This window comes from Rhinopithecus bieti, unplaced genomic scaffold (genome assembly GCF_001698545.2).
Source record: "Rhinopithecus bieti isolate Rb0 unplaced genomic scaffold, ASM169854v2 scaffold_7870, whole genome shotgun sequence".
NCBI classification, from domain to species: domain Eukaryota; kingdom Metazoa; phylum Chordata; class Mammalia; order Primates; family Cercopithecidae; genus Rhinopithecus; species Rhinopithecus bieti.
Window position 1 is genome coordinate 681,507 of NW_016805645.1, and position 23,007 is coordinate 704,513.

The following is a 23,007-nucleotide window of genomic DNA, read 5'->3' on the forward strand; positions in this document are numbered from 1 at the left end:
AAAAAAAAAAAAAAAAAAAAAAGGAAAATCAACTGTAGTCCTGCCCCTTCTCCCCAAAGACAGGCATGTAAAAAATGTGTTTCTTTTTAGTCTTCCTATATATTAAAAAAAAGTATCTACAATTTTCTATCCTGTTTTTTCCCTTGATATTAACATACACATGTCCTCATACTATTATCCTCTTTTGTTAGATAGTTGGATCATTTCCAGTATTTTTCTGTTATAAACAACACTCAGGACGTTTTTGTGCATACTTTTAATATTTGAAATTATTTTCTATGGGTATATTCCCAGAAAATGAATTACTAGGTCTAAGAATCAGAATATTTTTTAAAACTTTTAGTATATATTATTGAATTGTTTTCCAAAAGACTTTAAACAATTCATGTTATGTTTAGTATTCAATGTAACTATCTTCTGAGAGAGTATTCTAGTAGAGGTTTTAAGGTAAAGATATGATGGGAACATGATTACGGTATCTTGAATTGGAGACCAGTGGGCTGTTGCTGGGGCAGGAGGAGTGGGTGCAGGCAGGGAGGAGTAGGGATAAAAAATAACCTGTAGGGTTTTGTATAGGCAACTTAGTGCCATTCATTGGCATTGGAAATCCATGAGTAGAAACAATGTATGTGGGATGATGGTGTGTTGCAAGTTCTCCTCCCATGGCATCTGCTTTTGTAGTTGTATCTTCTGCTCTTGTTTACCTGGTTAACTCTTATTCATCCCCAGAAACTCACCTTAAATGATGTCGTTTTTGAGAGACCTTCCTGGTGCCTCCCCCTAGTAAATCAGAACATCCCGCTAGCATAGCACTTGCAGCGCAAGGTTGCTATTTTTGACTCTTTAGTGTCTCTCTACTAGACTGGTCTAAATTACTTGAGGAGATGGACTAGTTGTTTTACTTCTGGGTCCCCACCACCAAGCACAGTACAGTATTGGCATTTACTAAATGATTGTTACTTCTTTCCATTCCCTTCTTTGCTTCTCTCCAGGGTAGAAATTTTGTGGGATATAGCTCTGCTGTAAAACCCGGAGGTTATTCCAAAAAAAACTTTCTATTGCCTCACTTAGACTCATTACATTTCTCTTAATCTACTCAAATTTTAGGGAAGAGATTGTTTGCCAATTTCTCGATTGACCTGTGGAAATTCTTTAAAAAGATGACATTCAGGCTTAAATTATTTCTTTTGTGATTATATTTGTAAGTGCTTGTGAAACCTGGGAATACACTTTCCTAGGAAGTGTTCCATTTTGGCCTGTGATCCTTTAAGGAATGTTCTTGTTTGGCAAGCATAAATCATATTAGCTTTATTATAAGTAGACTTTGTAAAAGATACTTTCATGTTTAGCTCTTTGACAAATGTGTGTAGTAACTCCATTACCCTTTTGTTCCCCATTACCTCAAAGGCCAGTTTGGAGTGACCGAGGTGTAAATTGCCCACAGCACTGTTCTGCCTTCCTTCAGGGCTGAGCCTTCAGTGTTCCAGTGCAGTTAAGTTCTGAGCCACCATTCTATCTATGGGATTACCTTGCTTGTACTAATGAGCAAAATAATTTTTCCAAATGCTGATGGATCTTTAATTCTGCAAAAATGTCACAGGAAGGATTTTGCCTTCTTGGAAAAAGGCCCTGCCTTGGTAGAGTAACTGTCCACTTTATGATTCTCAGCATAGGTCAAGTTCTGGTGGGCATTAAAGAATGTTTTATTTATAAACATGTAAAAGAATGTTTTATTTTTATTTTCATACTGTGAGTGTGTGGTGGGGAAGGATACGATGACTGCTAATAGAATTGGGTACCACTGCCTGGATTTCTGCTAAGGCGCCGTTTTATCTACCACTGCCTTGGCACGTCAGTGAAAACGCCAATACAGCAAGAAGACAAGTTCGTTATCACACCAGTCCAGAGCCATAATAAAGGACTACTTTTAATTTCTGCTCTAGTTACTGAGAAATACTTAAATCATTACAGTTGGCATTTGACATGGAACACAGATATTGGTTTTGTTTTGCTTTAATTTATACCCCCCCCACACTTGGAGAAAGGAATCTGAAGAAATTAAAACTTATTTTCCATATACCTCTTCTTCCTTGCTCCAGGAACATTTGAGATTATCCCTAATGTCGGGTCATTTCTAACTCAGCCAGTGCAATTGTTGAATTTGTGGTTTTCAGCAGATTTGCAATTTGCCTTTTGATTTGACTAATGATTGCTTTTTAGGCCTTTGTGGCATATTATTTTCCTAACATTTTAAGTAAATTGTGAAATGTCATGGAAACCAGTGCTGATTTCTTTCTTGTTCTCAATGTGTGTCTGTTTTGGTTGTTTTTCTTCAATGATGATTTCAGTTGGTGTTTAGGAGTGTGAAATATATATTACTTTTTGATGCTTTTAATGTACATTTGGCCTAGGCTGTTATAATGAGCAGATTGACACAGATGTCAAGAAAATTTTCAAGGAGGATTTAGCAAGATTATGGGGAAAGAACAGTTATTTTATTTATTCATTTGCTTCTTTATACATTTTTCCAGTGAGCTTTGTTGTGGTCCTACTGTGTGCCAAGCACTAAGTCATAGACCAGATATACTTTGGTCACTGCCATAAAAAAACTGGTTGGATATTTGGCTGAGAGGGACAGAGATTAAATGAGTAAAGATGCAAATGAGTATATAATTATAAAAGGTGTTGTGTATCAATAGTGACATTTGTTAATATTACCAGTGATCTCATTATAAATGTCTTTAAGTATTGGGAAGTTGCCAGCCTCCTGTAGCAGACGCAAGTTTTCAAAAATCCGGTTTCCTCTGGGAAGCTCAATTTAATACATACTGTAAATTGTTTTCCTTGAGGTGACAGGCTTACTTCATTCATTGTCAAGATGTCTGCCCAACATGCACATAAAACATGCATAGCCAGTTCAACACCAGCAATTGCACACATGCTTTTCCTTGTGAAAATCATTGCACTTTGTCATACAGCAGAAGTACTGCCTGCATATGCCCGTTTGGGTTGCTCTATACTGTTTCACCAGGGCATTCTTCAGGGCAACTGGCATTTTAAGAATGTTTTATTTTTATTTTCATACTGTGAGTGTGTGGTGGGGAAGGATACGATGACCGCTAATAGAATTGGGTACCACTGCCTGGATTCCTGCTAATGCGCCGGTCATTTTACCTACCACTGCCTTGGCACGTCAGTGAAAATGCCAATACAGCAAGAAGACAAATAATGTCTGAGTGTTATTCTAAAAATAATTTGGCCTTATGGGCCCCTGAGGGGAGCACAGATCACGCTTTGAAGAATGATGCTGTAGTCTTTTCTTCAACAAGCCTTTACGGAAAGTTTCCTGTGTACCAGTTCCTGGGAAGGATGCTCTCCTTCACAACCTTGGTGTGTACTCAGATCTTTGTTATCTAATAGTAACCAAAGTTAACAGCTAGCGTTTAATGCATTCCTACTACATTCTAGGAATGGTGTGCCAAGCCCCTGGAGTATTGGGGTCCCAGCAGGAGATGGGGTACCTGAAGAGTGTTTAATAAAGAGACTTTTTACAAAGGCATGGGCAGGATTAAGGTTAATCAACAAGAAATGATAAAGGATCAGGGTTAACAGTCTCTAGACCATGAAGGAATAAGGGAGGCAGATGGTTCCCAGAGCTGGAGAGACAGCCTCCTAGGAGCTGTGGCCTTCAGGAGAGGGATGCAGCCAATTGCTGGGGTGAACTGTGGAAATTCTTTAAAAAGATGACATTCAAGCTTAAATGATTTCTTTTGTGATTGTATTTATGCTTGGTGTGGTTGTGACTCATTGGGGAGGAACTAGGGGATTGAATACTCGGACCTCTCCCTCCTCCTACCCTCTAATCTGTTCTGGTACATCCAACTGATGAAACCCAACCAGAAGCCACAGGCCAAGGGAGTCTATGGCGACAATTAATCTGGGTCCCATGGCCAGGTGAAAAGGGGGAGAGAATGGATCTGGAGGGACAAATGCAGGCTACTATTTGGCACAAAACTTTATTTGCACCATTTCATTTAATATCTAACCCAAGGAAGCAAGTTAACTAACTTAAGGAAGCAAGTGCTAGTGCAATCCCCATCTTGCAGATGAACAAATTGAGGCTGGAGAGGTAAAGCAATAATGACAGAGTCCAGGTTTGAAGGAGACTGAGACTCTTAGCCTCTATGCCTCCCTGTCTGGCCAACAGGCCAGCAAGAAGCAGGCAGCAGGGGTTCCTGCAGTGTGCTGCTTCCACAGAATAGTTGAACAAGTAAAGTTATGTGCTGGGAACTTGTTGTTCCTTATTTACAAGACTGCACACGGCCTTCCTGTTCCTCCCAATTACTATTCTTCTGGCCAAAGACTCCCTGGATAGGGAAGGAACTCAGCCCAAAATCTGCAAACATGTTCAGAAAGCAGCCAGGGAATCTTTGTTGGATCCTACAAGGAGCCCTCTCACCATCTGCCTTCCACCCCAGCTGACCCAGAGACTCCCTGCCAGAACACTGAGTGTATTTTGATGAGTTAAATGAAAACAACAACCATAACCAAAACAAATCCAAACTGCATGGGTCCTGGGGGAAAGAAAAAAAATCAGAAAAGTTGGACACTTCATAATTCCTTCCTTTGCACATTCTTTTTTTTTTCGTTTTAAATGACTACATTTGATACAGAATGCAGAGTTCCTAGAGGGTATTCTAAAAACTTAAAAACTTAGAGTTCTGAAGTGGACCCTTCATTAAAGCCTTCTTAATGCCACAGGAAGATTTCTATGATTTAGAATTTTTTATGATATTGATACATGCCAAAAACAATTTAATCACATCACAAGTACGACTGAGTATGTCTACTCTTTCCTAAGGTGAAATGCCACTTCTCTGATTATTGGTCTGCAGTTTGTATGGACCTGTTCTATGCATACTTTGCAATGGTTCATATCCTATAATTACAGCACCAACATTTCCTTCAGGACAATATCAAAAACACACTCCAAGTTAAAAATCATTCCCTTCTCTATCCATTCTCTTTTGGAGGGAACAAAAAAGAACATTAAGTTTTTTTTTTTGTTTGTTTGTTTTTTGTTTTTTGTTTTTTTTTTTGAGGCGGAGTCTTGCTCTGTCACCCAGGCTGGAGTGCAGTGGCCGGAACTCAGCTCACTGCAAGCTCCGCCTCCCGGGTTCCCGCCATTCTCCTGCCTCAGCCTCTGCAGTAGCTGAGACTACAGGCGTCTGCCACCTCGCCCGGCTAGTTTTTTGTATCTTTTAGTAGAGACGAGGTTTCACCGTGTTAGCCAGGATGGTCTCGATCTCCTGACCTCGTGATCCGCCCGTCTCGGCCTCCCAAAGTGCTGGGATTACAGGCTTGAGCCACCGCGCCCGGCCACTGTTTTTGTTTTGAGTTTTGCTTGAGTCTCGCTCTGTTGCCTGCTCTGAAGTGCAGTGGCATGATCATAGTTCACTGAAGCCTCAAACTCCTGGGCTTAAGTAATCCTCTCACCTTAGCCTCCTGAGTAGCAAGGACTACAGGTGTGCTCCACCACACCCAGCTGGAACATCAAATTTTGATACCAATATATGAGCCAACCCACCTACCACCTCCACTAAACAATATGAGGCAGGCCAATAAAGTCCGTACTCTCAGGGAGAGCTCACTGCCACACAGAATGACCAGGGAGGGCTACGCTGGGAAAAGTCTATGGAGCTTTGGGGACCCAGAGAAGTGGGGTCACGGGGAATCTGAGAAGGTTTCCTAGAGGAAGTAACATCTAAGCTGAGGCCTGAAAAGTCAGGTAAGGATGAGACGGGAAAATAAGAAGGTACAGGGGTGTTCTAGGCAGAGCAAACAACAGGTGCTTTGGAAGCCTTAGAAAGAACAGCAAGCATGGCCCGTTCAGCGAAAGATGGAGAACAAAGCTCAAGTGTATTGATGGTGAGTGAAGAGGCTCAGGAGATGGGTATAGCTGGGTCATGGAAAGCCCTTAGCCACATTTAGGAATCAGAACTTTCTCCTGAGCCCAGTGGGAGGCATGCAGGCATTTTAAGTGAAGAAGCAATGTGAGTAAATTAAAAAATGTATCACTCTGTGGCTGGGCGCAGTGGCTCACGCCTCTAATCCCAGCACTTTGGGAGGCCGAGGCAGGTGGATCACGAGGTCAGGAGATCGAGACCATCCTGGCTAACACGGTGAAACCCCATCTCTACTAAAAATTCAAAAAATTAGCCGGGTGTGGTGGCAGGTGCCTATAGTCCCAGCTACTCAGGAAGCTGAGGCAAGAGAATGGTATGAACCCAGGAGGTGGAGCTTGCAGTAAGCTGAGATGGTGCCACTGCACTCCAGCCTGTGTGACAGGGCGAGACTCCATCTAAAAAAAAAAAAAATCAGTTTACAACAGGATACAGAAAATCAAGAGGGATTTTCAGCCTCTTTTATAACTTTCTTTTTTTTTTTTTACATGACTTTAAGAAAGTAATATGTATCACTGTTGTGATAAAATAAAACCAATAAAGCTATTTTGTTTTTTATTTTTAAAAACCCATTCTGACAAAAGACTTGAATGGACATCTACTGAAGAAGATATACAGATGGCAAGTAAGCATGTGAAACATCATACGTCATTAGGGAAAGGCAACTTGAAATAGCAGTGAGATGCCACTATACACCTATTAGAATGGCCAAAATCCGGAACACGGACAACACCAAATGCTGGTGAGGATGTGAAGCAACAGAACTCTCACTCATTGCTGGTGGAAATGCAAAATGGTGCAGCTACTTTGGAAGACAGTTTGGCAGTTTCTTACAAAACCAGACCTACTCTTAACATACTACTCAATAATCACACTCCCTGGTGTTTACCCAAAGGAGTTGAAAACTTAGATCCACACAATACCTGCACTCGCATGTTTATAGCAGTTTTATTCATAATTACTCCAACTTAGAAGCAACCAAGATGTCCTGGTGAGTGAATAAATGAACTATGGTACATCCAGATAATGGAATATTATTCAACCCTAAAACAAAATGAGCTATATCAAGCCACGGAAAGACATGGAATTAAACTTCAATGCGTATTACTAAAGAAAAGAAACCAATCTGAAAATTCGATTACATGTTCTATGATTCTAACTACATGACATTCTGGGAAAGGCAAAACTATAGAGACAGTATAAAGATCAGTGGTTGCCAGGGGTTGGGCAGATGAGCAGGCAGATGAGCAGGCAGAGCAAAGCAGATTTTTAGGGCAGTGAAACTGTTCCGTGTGATATTGCTGATATTGCAATGGTAGTGCTAGGGTTTGTATGTGGTTTTTTTGGCCCCACCAAGTCTCATGTTGAAATTTGATCCCCAGTGTTGGAGGTGGGGCCTTGTGGGAGGTGTTTGAGTCATGGAGGTGGATCTCTCATGAATGGTGGTAATGAGGGAGTTTTCACTCTTAGTTCCCATGAGAACAGATTGTTGCAAAGAGCCTGGCACCTCCTCTCTTTCTTGCCTCCTGTCTCGCCATGTGATCTGCATATATCAGCTTCCCTTCACCTTCTGCCATGAGTGGAAGCTTCCTGAGGTCCTTATCAGAAGCATATGTAGGTGCCATGCTTTTATTTTTATTTTTATTTATTTTTTATTTTTGAGACAAAGGCTCGCACTGTCGCCCAGGCTGGAGTGCCATGGTGCGATCTCAGCTCACTGCAACCTCTACCTCCTGGGCTCAAGAGATCCTCCCACCTCAGTTTCCTGAGTAGCTGGGACTACAGGCATGCACCACCACACCTGGCTAATTTTTTTTGTATTTTTGGTAGAGATAGGGTTTCACCATGTTGCCCAGACTTGTCTCGAACTCCAGAGCTCGAGCGATCTGCCCACCTCGGCCTCCCAAATTGTTGGGATTATAGACGTGAGCCATGGTGCCCAACTGCCATGCTTTTGTGTAATACCAAGAGTGAACCCTAATGTCAACTATGGACTGGTGATGGTGATGTGTCAATGCAGGTGCATCAACTGTAACAAATATCCCATGCTGGTGGAGGATGTTGGTAGTGGGGGAGGCTGTGCCTGTGTGAAGACAGGGGATGTATGGGAGCACTGTATTTCTGCTCAATTTCGCTGCAAACCTAAAACTGCTCTAAAAAATAAAGCCTATTAAGAAAACAAAACAAAACAGTAAAAAATTCCACCAGAGGAAGAAGGTAAGACAAGGGGTAGTAAGAGCCTGCAGAGGTTGTGGCAGGGGTCTAGCCCCAGGGCTGGGGCCTGGGCTGGGGCCTAAGCTGGGCAGAGGCAGTCGGGCTGGGTAGAAGGGATCCAGGAGCATTCACAGGAGTTAGGCTGCTTGGATGCTGGGAGGGCAAGGAAGAGGAGTGCGCTGAAGCTTCTTGCTTAACTAGCGATATGGTTGCCATAAGCAGAGATATGATGAACCACCTTCAGTATGATAGGCAGTTCTTGTAGGCCAGAGATTGCACCAGAAGATGGAGAGGGAAGGAGGAGACCTTATAACTGACTAAGACAAGAGAAATCACATTTTATTCTTTTATTTAAGAGAGGTCCTGTTGATTTATCATTTTTCTGTTTTATGCGTCACTTATAGGACATAATGCCATGAGTAACCCATATACAGAAAATTCACAGCCTGAACTGGCTTTGGGGAAGACCAAGGCACGTTGGGAGGAGAAGGCCAGCCCCAAAGGCTGGAAATGACATTCCTGTTGATAAAGGGCAGAGCATGAGCAAACTGAGAGAGAGAGGAGATGCAAAGACAAAAATTTCATGCAAAGGATGGGTATGTTCAGAGGCTGATGAGCTGCAGGTTGCAGAGAGGCCCTACCATGGCCCTCTGTTATTTGGGCTGTCTGCTCCCTTCTCTGGTGGTAGCACACCTGCCACTCCTCATCATCCTGGCATTGACGCGGGTTTTCTCTGCCCTGACCCCAGTCCATCCTCCACCCTGCTGTGCCCCACTATGTGCTCAAGGAGACTGACCCCTGTAGACTGAATCCCTTGGTTCCCTGGCCGGCTGGCTTCTGATTGGGCCCTGCAGGAGACTGAGGGGAAGAGGAGGGAGAGGACGGGCTGTTTGTTTCCTGTTACCTCCTTGCCTTGCAAAGGCTGTGCTGTGCCCCCAAGACCACAGCAGTCCCACCCCCCTGGCCCCAGGCCTAATGGCTCCTCTAAGGGTTCTCCACCCTTGGCCCTGCAAACTTAGGCATGGTCATGGCTTCCCCGTATTGCTAGTCCCTGGGTGCTAGAATATTCTTTGATAGTTCCCTTAACCCTACTCACATGGCTGTGAATGATCCCTTCATTAAAGTCTCTTCAGGCAACCATTTCAGGGAGAAATTGTGTTCTTGAGAAGCATAGAGATTAACAAAGGCTGTCAATGACAATTGTAGACCAAGGTGGGAAGGCAGGGTCACTCCCTGCTGTTGTGAGGAGTGGGGGAAGGTGGGGAATCCTACGCAAAGCTGCACTCATCTGCTGGCTTGCAAGTACATTATCCAGAGCCACAGACAAAACCCATGGGTAGAGGCAGGCGCTGACTCCTTGCAGGCAGACAGCACTGGCGACGTCTTTGAGGAGGAAGGTGGCCCTGGTGGGCCACCTTTGACCATTTTGGGTCACTCTGTCAGAGTGGAGCAGGGATGGAGGAGGGAGGAGGTATGGGGTGGGAGGAATGCAACACAGATGGGTGAGACAGACAGAGGGGTCAGGAGTCTGCGGCAGCCTTGGTGGACAATGGTGAAGACCTGACCTAAGGAAGTGGCAGAGATGAGGGAGGGCATCTGAGAACTATTCAGGAGATAACCTCAATGTCCTAATGCTCAGTCCTATGTTGAGTTTGAGGGTGAAGGAGGCAATGACAGTTCGTGTTCTGGAGTGGGTTCCTGAGTAGATGGAGATGCTGGCCACAGTAAGGGGCAGGACTAGTCAGGGCAAGGAGCTGCTTTCTGTTGTGGACAGATTGATGTGTAGGACTGGCCGCCTTTCATATGAACGGAATCGTACACCGTGTGGTCCTTTGTGACTGGCTTCTGTCACTTAGCATAATGTTCTCAAGGTTCATCCGTATAGTAGCAGGGATCACTGCTTTATTCATTTTAATTGCCAAATAATATTCCATTATATGGAAGTAGCACATTTTATTTATCCATTCATTTGTTGGTGGACATTTGGGTTGCTTCTGGTTTTTGGCTGTGACAAATGATGCTGGTGTGAACATCTGTGTGCAAGTTTTTGTGTGGACATTCATTTTTTGTTTCTCTTGGGTATATACCTACAAGTACAGTTGCTAGCCAGGAGTACAAATGGTAACTCTATGTTTAATATTGTAAGGAGCTGCCAGACTATTTTTACAAAATGCTTCTCTATTTCTAGTAACATTTTTTATATTTTAAAGTCTTTTTGTTTGATATTAGCATAGCAACCCTAGCTTTCTTCTGCTTATCCCTTTTTGTCTTTTAAAAAAGATGATTTTATCAGAAATGCATATAGCCATAAGTAATATATTACATTATTTAGTTATGCATATTTGAACTTCATAAAAATAGTGTCATGCTATAAATGTAGTTACTTGGACTTTTCACTCAATATGCTATTTCTAAGACCCACCTATGTTGTTGTATATAGCTACAGTATAATTAATTTATGTTCTCTGCTGTGTAATATTCCATGGCATAACCCTACCATAATTTATTGATTCATTCTCCTGTAAGAGTCTATTTGGCATCTTTCCAGTGTTTTGCTATGACAAATTTATTGCTGCTATAAACATTTTTATACACCTCTCCTGATATAAGAGTTTCTCTTGTTCTCAGAGCAACTAGCAATATAACTATTAGCTAGGAACTTGTTAGAAATGCAACTTCTCAAGTCCCAACCAAGACCCACTGAGTCAGAAACTATAGGATAGGCCCAGCAATCTGTGTTGTAATAAGCTCTCCAGGTGACTCTGGTATCTGATAAAATTTGAGGTCCACTGAAGTAGGAGTGAAATTTCTGGATTACAGGCAATCAGTTGTTTTCTGACGTGGTTGTTCCATGATTTCATGGAGATCCACCCGCTCAGCACTTAGTATTGTCAGACTTCTTTATTTTGCCCACCGGGTGGGTCATACTGACTGATCTTCCCTACTGAGAGGCACGGGCTGTCGATTTCTCCTTCCTGCCTGTCCTCCCATCCTGCCCTGTCTAGGGGGCCAGAGCCACGCCATGCATGCTGACCCCTCGGCTGTTACTGTAGATGAAGCCTTCTTCAGTGTGGTTTGTTTTGACAGGAACACATGCACCACCTGCTCGCCCTGGAGCATCGCGCCGAGGAGCAGTTCCTGGAGCACTGGCTGAACCCTCACTGCAAACCCCACTGTGACAGGAACAGGGTTCATCCTGTGTAAGGGGATCACGACCAGCCTCGGTACGTCTCCTTCTCTCTCCCTGGCCTCTGTCTGAGGGAGTGGCGGGGCATATAGCATGGCATGGGCTGGGAGACTTTCTGGACCACGCCTCAGGGGGCCAGCTGGTTAGCAGTTTATGGGTTTGGAGTGGGGGTGGCAAGAGTGAGGCAGGAGACATAGTGGGGAGCCAGGTTGAGAGGAGTGCTGGGGGACACACAGGGGAGCCCAACTTTTATTGAGTCACAAAGTGATCCCAAATGAGGAGGGATGTGACCCTATTTGCCATGCAGAAAACCTCTCTCTGGACCCCAAATCTGGAGAAGTGTATTTTGTTGAGACTCGGGTCTCTTCGGGAGGCTCAGCATTCATGGAGTCAACCTGTGACATCTATCACGATCATCACTACTGTCATCAGGATCAACAACTTCTTTTCCAGATCTCACTCATGTTCCCCACTGCCTTCCTGCAGCCTTCAAGGCTGCCAATCTGCCCAGCCCACCCTCTGTCTTTCCCTTTTCCCAGGGCTTCTGTTTTCAGCCTACCAGCAGGGGACTGCCCAGCTTTCCCCCCACACCCTGCATGCCCCCAACTGTGTACCTCTGTGCCTAGATGAGGCCGTTTGCTTCTCCCTGTCTGTCCTCATCGTCTTCCCCCTTTTCCAAATCCTGTTAGATAAGGTAGAAAAGTTCCTTCAGAGGGTAAGCCCAGTGAATTTCATTTCTCCTCTGTAAGTTTTATGGACCAAGCAGGATAAGATATAATCAGATAGTTTATCTTTGTGGTGAGAGAAATCTTATACCTTTGTTGTTTATTTTGTGCTACTGTGAATTGACACAGGTACACTCCTATTAATCACTCTTTATAATATAACATAAATTGCCTTATATGATCCTTTTAACACCCTGGTGTCATTGCAGGGTGTGCACTTTAACCCCATTTTAAAGAGGAGCTAACCGAGCATGATTAAGCTACTAACTCATGCTAAGCAGTGGTTGGTATGCTAGGCTTCTGACCACCATAAATCTGCCTGCTTTATGTGGACCATGTTGCACAGTCCTGTGTCTGTGTGGGCATGGAATCACTCTGAGGAAGCTTTCACAGATAGTGAGAGGATCACCTGCTGGCAGTGGAATAGAAGTTCTGCTTTTGAGGGGTAGGAGTGGGCTACATCCCTCTTCTAATTCTTCCAGCTGCTGGAGCTCTATTCTAGGTCAGGGTTCTGGTGTGCCTTGGCTTGGCTCCCAACTCCCAGGGTGCTGGCCTCCCTTGCACCAAGGGCCTTTGTCTTTTAGCACTGGAAGCCCTCACTTGGCTTCTTCCAGAAAACAGAACTTGGAGTAATTGGATGCTTAAGCTCTGGAACTGGCCAGAGCTGAGTTTGACTTTCTGATTTCCAGCTCTGTGCCCTTGGGCAAGTCACCTAACCTCACTGACTCTTTGCTTCTGCCTCTGTAAGTTGGGGTAATAATGATGTCTAGGGAGCCTGGTGCATAGTAAATGACTCTAAAAATTAAAGCACTTATTAGTGTTGTGCAGTTGAAGTTAAAGGAGAGGTTTCTGGGTTCAGCTCTACAGTAGTACCCTCCAAGGGGTGACTGAGGCCTCTGATTCTTGGTAGGACAGGCACTGCTGGTGAGCCTGGGTGCCTAGCTCCTGCAAACACAGGGTTCCACAGAGGCTTCACTCCAGGCAGCTCCCACTTATGTAAATACAAGGAAGCGGTAGCTGGAGAAATGTGTCAACTTGGAATTGGGAATCAGACAGACTTCAGATAATGAGTCCTCCAGTCACTGACTGAATAACCTTAGAAAAAAAATGCCTGATTGAATAGTTTCCTCATTTGTAATGTAAGGATAGTAATGGTTCCTTCCTTATGGTTCTAGGATTTAAAAAGTCAATGCCTGGAAAATAGTTAGTGTTGCCCTGGCACACATAGGAAGTGCTCAGAAAATGACAGCTGGATGGTGTTTCTTCTTCCTTGGTCTACTCTTCCTCTTCCTTAGTCTCCTCCTTTTCCCCTCTCCTCCTCCTCCTTCTTGTTCTTTACCACCATCATCACCATCACTACCACCATCACCACCACCATCACCACCATCATCACCATCACCCCCAGCACCATCACCATCATCATCACCATCACCACCACCATCATCACCACCATCATCAGTATCATCACCATCACCACCACCACCACCATCACCACCATCATCACCATCACCACCACCACCACCACCATCACCATCACCCCCACCATCACCACCATCACCACCACCACCATCACCACCACCATCACATCACCACCACCACCATCACCATCACCCCCACCATCACCACCATCACCACCACCACCATCACCACCACCATCACCACCATCACCACCACCACCATCACCACCATCATCATCACTATTATCACCATCACCACCACCACCACCATCACCACCATCACCACCACCACCACCACCATCACACCACCACCAACACCACCACCATCACCACCATCATCACCATCACCACCACCACCACCATCACCACCATCATCACCATCACCACCACCACCACCATCACTACCATCATCACCATCACCACCACCACAATCACCACCATCACCATCATCACCATCACCACTACCACCACCACTACCATCACCACCATCATCACCATGACCATCACCACCACCATGACCACCACCACCACCACCACTGTCCCCATCATCACCACCACCACCATCATGACCACCATCACCACTCACCGTCACCACCACCACCATCACCACCACCACAATCACCATCATCACCATCACCAACACCACCACCACCGTCATCACCATCACCGTCACCACCATCACCCCCATCATCATTATCACCACCACCATGACCACCACCACCACTCTCACCACCATCATCACCGTCACCACCACCACCATCACCATCACCACCATCACCATCATCACCATCACCACCATTCTCACCACCATCACCATCACCCCCATCACCACCATCACCACCACCACCATCACCCCCATCATCACCATCATCATCACCACCACCACAATCATCGTCACCACTGCCACCATCATCACCATCAACCCCATCATCACCACCACCACCATCATTGACACCACCGCCACCATTATCACCATCAACCCCATCATCACCATCACCACTATCACCACCACCATCATCATAATCATCACTATCACCACCACCACCACTATCATCATCATCACTACCACCACCATCATAACCGTCATCACTATTACCACCACCATGATCACCATCATCACCATCACTGCCACCACCATCATCACCACCACCACCACCACCACCACAATCATTATCATTATCCTAATGTTATTTTCTTGTTCTTTTTCAGCAAGCATTTTAATAGACAACAACCTGGATAATGTTGAAACAAGACAAGGCTGCTTTTTACATTTGTTTTTAAATTGCGGAAATGGATGTCTTCAGACCTTGTGAACTGTGGGCATATCAAAGATTGCCTTGGAAATGGCAAATATATATACTGCTTCATTTTACTAACCTGCATAAGTCACTAAAACCAATATCTTAAAGCATAGACACCTGCCAAAGGTCTTTCCATCAGTTTGCAAGAGTGGGAACAACCAGAATCTTACCTGGGGCTGATGGAGCTGGAACTCCCAGACCCAGAGTTGGGGCAGGCTGCCTGCCCTAAGGAATTTGGGGAATCCTTGTTCAGAGTAGTAAAGCATACCACTTGGGGTTGCTGAGTTGTTTTGTCATATATTTTTTTTCCTCTTCTTTTCTGCCCTAATAAACATTGGTATTAAATTTACTTTTAGTGGTCTCTTCCTTTCTCTCTCTCTCTCTCTTTTTTCTTTTAGATGGAGTCTCACTCTGTCATCCAGGCTGGAGTGCAGTGGCATGATCTTGGCTCACTGCAACCTCTGCCTCCCAGGTTCAGGTGATTCTCCTGCCTCAGCCTCCCGAGTGACTGGGACTACAGGCATGCGCCACTATGCTCAGCTAATTTTTTTTGTATTTTTGGTAGAGACGGGGTTTCACGATAGTTACCAGACTGGTCTCGAACTCCTGACCTCAGGCAATCCACAAAGTGCTGGGATTACAGGTGTGAGCCATTGTGCCCGGCCACTTTCTTTCTTTCTTTCTTTTTTTTTTTGGAGACGGAGTCTCACTCTGTCGCCCAGGCTGGAGTGCAGTGGCCGGATCTCAGCTCACTGCGAGCTCCGCCTCCCGGGTTTACGCCATTCTCCTGCCTCAGCCTCCCGAATAGCTGGGACTACAGGCACCCACCACCTTGCCTGGCTAGTTTTTTGTATTTTTTAGTAGAGACAGGGTTTCACCGTGTTAGCCAGGATGGTCTTGATCTCCTGACCTCGTGATCTGCCCGTCTCGGCCTCCCAAAGTGCTGGGATTACAGGCTTGAGCCACCGCGCCCGGCCTCTTTCTTTCTTTATAAGTGTTGAAGCAGAGATTTCCCTCCCTTGTTTATCTTTGCAAATCCAGCATCAGAAAGCTTACTGTTCTTTAAATGAATGAAAATACAAACACCCAGCAATTTTGCACAAGGGATATATATATGTGATATATATATATGTGATATATATGTGATATATATATATGTGTGATATATATGTGATATATATATATATGCCTAAGGCCAGCTCTGGAAATAGGGCCATTGCTTAATACCAGTTGTACACCCTGGTGTTTTAGCAAAGGCAACATTTTTTGTGAAAAGTGGGTTGCAGTTCCTGTATCCCAGAGGCCCTCACCTGCCCCACAACCTCGGAATCAAAAATTGGACAATTAGAGGCCAAGAAAAGCAGAAACTTGGAGGGCAAGGGAAGGTGGGCCAAATGGTTCTAGGGAAAGAAGAATCTGGCATCCTCAAGAAAAGGTAAGGAGGGATGCCCACACACCCTGAGCTACAGAGGAGGGCTTGTCCCAAAGGAGGTTGGGTGGTGTATTAGTTCATTATTGCATTGCTATAAAGAAATACCTAAGACTGGGTAATTTATACAGAACAGAGGTTTAATTGGCTCACAGTTCTGCAGGCTGTACAGGAAGCATGATGATGGCACGTGCTTGGCTTCTGGGGAGGCCTCAGAAAACTTACAAACATGGTGAAACGTGAAGTGGGAGCAGTCACATGGCCAGAGCAAGAGCAAGAGAGGGAGTGGGAAAATGCCACACACTTTTAAACAACCAGATCTTGTGAGAACTCACTCACTATTGTGAGAACAGTACCAAGGGGATGGTACTACACCATTCATGAGAAACTGCCCCCATGGTCCAATCAGCTCCCACCAAGCCCCACTTCCAACATTGGGGATTAAATTTCAACATGCAATTTGGGTAGGGACATAGATCCAAACTATATTAGGTGTGCTCGTCTAGGGATGAAGGTACTGAATCTCTCAATAATAATAATACCAACATTTTGGGTCAAACTCTGTACAGATGGTCCCTGACTTCTGGTGGTGTGAAAGTGATATGCCCTCAGCCAAAACCATACTTCAAGGACCCATACAACCATTCTGGTTTTCACTTTCAGTACAGCATTCAATACATTACATGAGCTCTTCAACACTTACTATAAAATGGGCTTTGTGTTAGATGATCTTGCCCAACTGTAGGCTAATGTAAGGGTTCTGAGCACATTTACAGGCTAAGCTGTGATGTTTGGTAGGTTAGGTGTATTAAATGCATCTTCGACTTCCAGTGGGTTTATTATGATGTAACCCCATTGTAAGTCTAGGAGCATCTGTACTATCCCCAACTTATAGATGAGAAAACTGAGGTTTACAGAGTTTAGGCAGTGTATTAGTTTTCTATTTCGACTGTAATTAATTAGTGGGTTAAAACAACACATTAATTATCTTATGTTCTGCATGTTAGAAGTACAAAAGGAGTCTCACTGGGTTAAATCAATGTGTCAGCAGGGCTGCATTCTCTGCCTCTCTTCCTCTTGGGGTGAATCTATTTCCTTGTCTTTTCCAGCTACTCACCTTTCTTAGCTCCTGGCTCCTTGTTCCGTCTCAAAGCCAGCAATGGTGAGTTGAGCCTCACATCATATCACTTTGCCTTTCTCTTCTGCCTCCATCTTCCACTTCTAAGGACTGTCATGATTACATTGGGCCCTTTAGATAACTCAGAATAATTTCTCTATCTTAAGGTCAGTTGATTAACAACTTTAAGTCCATCCACAATGCTAATTACCCCTTGCCATATAAGGTAACATTTTCACAAGTTCCAGGGATTAGGACATGGACATCTTTGGGGAAGCCATCATTCTGCCTACCTCAGGCAGGCAGTTTGTTCAGGTTCATACAGCTGGTGGGTACAGGACCTGAGATTTGAACCTGGGAAGCCCCTCACTACTATGCCCCCCTTCCCCCCACAAACACTTTGCACCTCTGCCCTAAACTTGATATTCTTATGCCTTGAATGAAGTAGTTTTCTAGACTGAGTTCCTTGAGGGCTGAGGATGTGTCTTATTAAGACTCAACTGCACTTCTTACCTAGCTGGGATGTCATCTGAGCACAGGCACCTTCCATGGGCTCTGCTATTTAGTGCCAGGACTTGTCCAGGGTACATGGAACAGTGGTGGACAGAACGCTCCCTTAGTCCACCTCCCCACCTGCCTCTCAGAGTGGTTTACAAGAAGTAGGAGCTGAATCTGTGCATGTGGGACAGAGTGCACAGGAATGAGACTAACAGGTCCCAAAAGAGAGAAGGAGGGAAGCAGAATTAAAAATAAATCAGACCTACAGGGAGCCAAGGTTCTGCAACCAGGAAGAGAAGGAAGGGCTTCCTTGAGGTTCTAAAGACCTTGGGTATGGCCCACATATCAGGGGCAAAAACTTCCTTTAAGAACAAAGAGGATTCTTCATCAGTCGCATACAGCCTCATTCTCAGCCTCCTCCTCTTGACACACAAAATGAATCTGTTTACCCAGAACACACTCTCCTGAGGCCCACAGATGAAGGGGCTGAAGTGCAGCAATTCACAGTGAGCTTGCTGCAACTTCACACCCCCTTTGCCCACCATCAAAGTTTCTTAGAAGGCAGGTGAGTGATAGAAATCTTGAAAATGGCAGACAGCAGTAATTCATAATCCAGGCTTGGAGCCAGACTGCCTGCATTCAAATCCTCGCTCCACTGACTAGCTGTGTGTCCTTGGGTAAGCTGATTAACTTCTTTGGGCCTGTTTCCTTACTGTAGAATGGGAATGATTATAGTACTTAGTTCAAAATGCCATTGTGATTATTAGTTTATTGGGTAAGCACTCCATGAAACTAACTATTAATATTTTAAAAATTCTTGGGTATTATTCTGTTAAGACAAATTATCTCTGTCTCTCTCTATATTTTAAAAAACCTTTTATTTAGAGAAGAGGTGGAGAGTGTTTGGGGGAACTAGAGTCAAAAGGCCTCCCTACTTGAGAAAGGGTTGCCTTCTTTATAGTATTGCATCTTCCTATCTATGAACATGGTCTATCTCTCCATTTACTTAGGCCATTTTTATGTCCATCATTAAAATTTTACAATTTTGTTTGTAAAGATCATACTTTTTTTTTTTTTAAACAGCACTAATCCTAGATACATTATGGATCTTTACAAATTATAACTGGAATTTTCCTTAAATTTACATTTTCTAGTTGATTATTCTGGTATGTGTAGGAATAATATTGATTTTTATATATTGTTCATAGCCAAAAGCATCGCTCCTGGGAAGGTTCTATGGTGGAGCAGAAACAACTTCACCTACTGGTGAAGCATTCTGTCTATTTTTTTTTTTTTTTTTTTTTGTGAGGCAGAGTTTTCTTTCCCCAGGATGGAGTGCAGTGGCCCAGAAGAATTCAGTCTTTTCTTTTTTTTTTTTTTTGAGACAGAGTCTTGCTCTCACCCAGACTGGAGTGCAGTGGCACCATCTCGGCTCACTGCAAGCTCTGCCTCCCTGGTTCACACCATTCTCCTGCCTCAGCCTCCCCAGTAGCTGGGACTACAGGCGCCCGCCACCACGCCTGGCTAATTTTTTGTATTTTTAGTAGAGATGGGATTTCACCATGTTAGCCAGGATGTTCTCGATCTCCTGACTTCGTGATCCACCCACCTCAGCCTCTCAAAGTGCTGGGATTACAGTCGTGAGCCACTGTGCCCGGCCGAAGCATTCAGTCTTATTGACTAATACATGTGCTTCCTGAAACAGGCAGAGACCATTGGCTCTTATGGTCTGGGTTTGGGGTCAGCGAAAATGAGCCTAAGGATTTTCAGAGGGAATTGCATTTCATGTTTCATGTAAACAACACTGAGACCCTTGCAAAAAAGTGTGCTTACTCTTCCTAGAGGTTCAAAGAGAAATAAGATCCCAGTTCAAATGAACTTACTGTCTAGTCAGGGAGACAGATATATAAGCAGGTAGCTGCTGTATAGATCAGGGGTTGGTAAACTTTTTCTGTAAGGGGCCTGATAGCAAGTATTTTTGTCTTGTGGGCCATGTCATCTCTATCACAACTACTTTGCTATTGTATTTGTAAAGCAGCCAAAAGCAATAAGTAAACAAATGCTCATGGCTACTGTATAGAGGGATAAGTAGGGGACAAGAATGGGGTAAATGGTGGACTGGAAAGAAACCTAGTTTTCGAGTGAGACAGATTCTAATTGCAATTTAACCTTCTGCTAAGTGGTGTGACTAGGTGAATCACTTAACTTCTCCAAGTCTGCTGCTCCCCCATCTTTATATGGGATAGTCATATTGGTCTCTGTGTTGCTGGGAGTATTAAACGAGATAACTGCTAACATTCTGTTGAGCACTTGAAAGGTTCCAGGCACCATGCTAATTCCTTCACTGTATTCATTTAATCTTTGCAATAATCCTGTGAGGTAGGTACAATTGTTATCCTCATTTTACAGATGTGGGCCCTTGAGGTTTCGTGATGGACCCAAAGTCATTAAGTTACAAAATTAGGAAGTTACTTGACCCAGAAGCCACAGTGTTAGCTCTGTGCTGTGCTTCTTCCTCAGGGCCCATAGAAAGTGTCCATCTCAGAGGCTGGCACACGTGAGCTGGCCAAAAAACATCACAGTAGTTCCCCCATCTGTGGTTTCTCTTTCTGAGGTTTCAGTTACCCAAGGTCAACCACAGTCTGAAAACATTTAATGGAAAATTCCAGAAATAAACAATTCATCAGTTGTAAATTAGGCACCGTCCTGGGTAGTGTGATGAAATCTCACGCCATCCTGCTGCTTCCTGCCTGGGACATGAATCACTCCTCTGTGTGTACCACCTGCCCTGTTAGTCAGTTAGTAGCTGGCTCGATTATCAGATTGACTGTCAGGTGGCATTATGGCAGTGCTTGTGTTCAAGGAACCCTTCTTTTACTTAATAATGCCCCCATATTGCAAGAGTAATGATGCTGGCAATTCAAATATGCCGAATAGAAACCACAATGTGCTACCTTTAAGTGAAAAGGCGAAGGTTCTCAACTTAGTTAAAAAAGAAAAAAATGTATGCTGAGATTGCTAAGATCTGTGGTAAGAACAAATTTTATATCTGAGAAATTGTGAAGAAGGAGAAATAAATTTGTGCTAGCTTTGCTGTTGCACCTTGAACTGCAAAAGTTATGGCTACAGTGAAAAATGCTTAGTTAAGATGGAAAAGTTCTAAAACATGAGTGGAAGATGTGAACAGAAATGTGGTCGGCGATTGGGTTCAGTACTATGCTTGGTTTCAGACATCCACTGGGGGTCTTGGCATCTCCCGTGGATAAGGGAGGTAGCTGTTTGCTGGAGCAGTAGCTGAGTGGCACAGATGATTTCTGTGTACTGTATCTCCATGCCTAGCTCATTGCTTTGCGCATAGGTAGCACTCACTAATATTTATTAGTTGAGTGGTGAATTCTTTCCATGTCCTGCCCTGCCCCACCCCAGCACCGAATTGCAAACATGGTACTATGATAACTTTTTCTCTGAGACAGGGGGTTAGGGATGGCTCAAAACAAGGCATTACTGGAAGCTTACTTAGCAGGAGGGGTAAGAACCAGTTTTCCAGGTAGAAAAAGGGAGGCAGGGCATTTCTGTCCAAAGGAAAAGCTCTTTGCAAAGGTGTACTTTTCTATGCCACCTGGACTTTGTTCCAAACCCTTACTCCTCCTTCTTCTGGCAGCTTTCTGTCATGGACAGTGCTCTGATGCCAGACGCTGGCTGGTCTTGATTGCTTTTGGCTTCTGGATCTGGTTCCTTGGTGTATTTGTTCTTCGCTTATTTATTCCCTATGTGTTAGGCACTGCACTAGGCACTGGACATTCCTCCTGAAAATCCCACTTAAACAGAGGCCAGTATGGAAGAACACATTGCGTGCTGAATGTTAGGAAGGAGCAGTCAAGATGACCAGGTGTGTGGGCATTGACAGGTACCTTGTCAGGAAAGGCTCTAGGAAGAGGGGGTACCTTCAGTGATTTGTCAAGGAATTAGCTTGACAAAGGAGATGGAGATGGGGATACAAGGTAGGGAAGGGTGGGGGTAGAATGAGTGGCACCGGATGGAGGTGGAGAGAGTTGTTGCAGGCAGAGGCAGCAGCAAGTGCAAAGGCCCTGAGGTGGGGAAGGAGCAGGTTTGTCCTAGGAGCTTCCAGAAGGTCACTGTGGCCTTCCCTAAAGAGTGAGGGGAGAGTGTCTGCAATGAGCCTGGAAGGCAGGCAGGGGCCAGGTTTATGGGCCTCACAGACCTTTGCATGGAATTTGGATGTTATCCCAATGACACAGGGAAACAGATGGGCGTGGAGGCAGGAAGCCACATTGAGTTCTCTGATTTCAAATCAGAACATGAATTTACTCCCACAATCCAGCAAGTGTCATACATCCAAGTTACCCTCCCCCAAAACCTGTAAACTCACCTGAGAGCAAACAAGTTCCTGCTTCAGAACTTCTTCAATTGATTACAATTGACAACTTATTTTTTGTGAGGTTCAGTTTTCAGGTGGTTGAAATCTCTCTCTCTCTAATTACATGTGGACCCTGCTTTTCCTCCATCCGGGTCCTGTCAATACGTATCTTATCTTCTCTTGTGGTTTAATGGGTAGCTACAGCCTCTGTTCTCAAAGTGTGGCCCCAGGCAACCCATTAGACATGCAAACTCTCAGGCCCCACTCAGATCTTCTGTTACCAGAAAGGGGTCTCAACCCAGACTCCAAGAGTGGGTTCTTGGATCTCGTGTAGGAAAGAATGTACAGCAAGTTGCAGAGTGCAGTGTAGTGAAGATAGTTTATTAGAGACTGCTCTATTACAGAGTAGGCGGTCCTCTAAAAGCAAGAGAAGGAACACCCCTACCTCAAATACAATGCTTGCTTGTATAGGATAACAGAGCTAAAAATAATGGCCTTATGTGCTTTACTACAAAGGCTCATGACAAGCTTGTGACAGGCTGTTAGTATTGTTATTCTCTTGTGTAACTATTGATTTTTGCAAAAATTTATGAACATACTATTATCTCTAAAGCGAAACCTATTCTTAAACTAAGAATGTGTTTTGTTCTTAAGATATTGGGACATCAGGAGATTTCCTTAAGTTCTGAGTCCTGTTTAGTTAGTAAGCATCATTAATCTGTTCCCTCAGCCTTAAAC

The 23,007-nt window shown here is 44.3% G+C and overlaps 1 protein-coding gene across 2 annotated transcripts in view; it reads left to right on the forward strand.

Annotated features, from left to right (window-relative positions):
* The window catches only part of CUNH17orf67 (chromosome unknown C17orf67 homolog), a 36,516-nt gene extending 21,320 nt beyond the window's left edge, over positions 1-15,196 (forward strand). For both annotated transcript variants that reach the window (XM_017873115.1, XM_017873116.1), the window contains 2 exons: positions 11,265-11,401; positions 14,756-15,196. In XM_017873115.1, coding sequence (XP_017728604.1) covers positions 11,265-11,381 — 117 coding nt within the window. In that variant the 3' untranslated portion in view covers positions 11,382-11,401; positions 14,756-15,196. The remainder of the gene's footprint in view (positions 1-11,264; positions 11,402-14,755) is intronic.
* Positions 15,197-23,007: the final 7,811 nt, after the last annotated feature.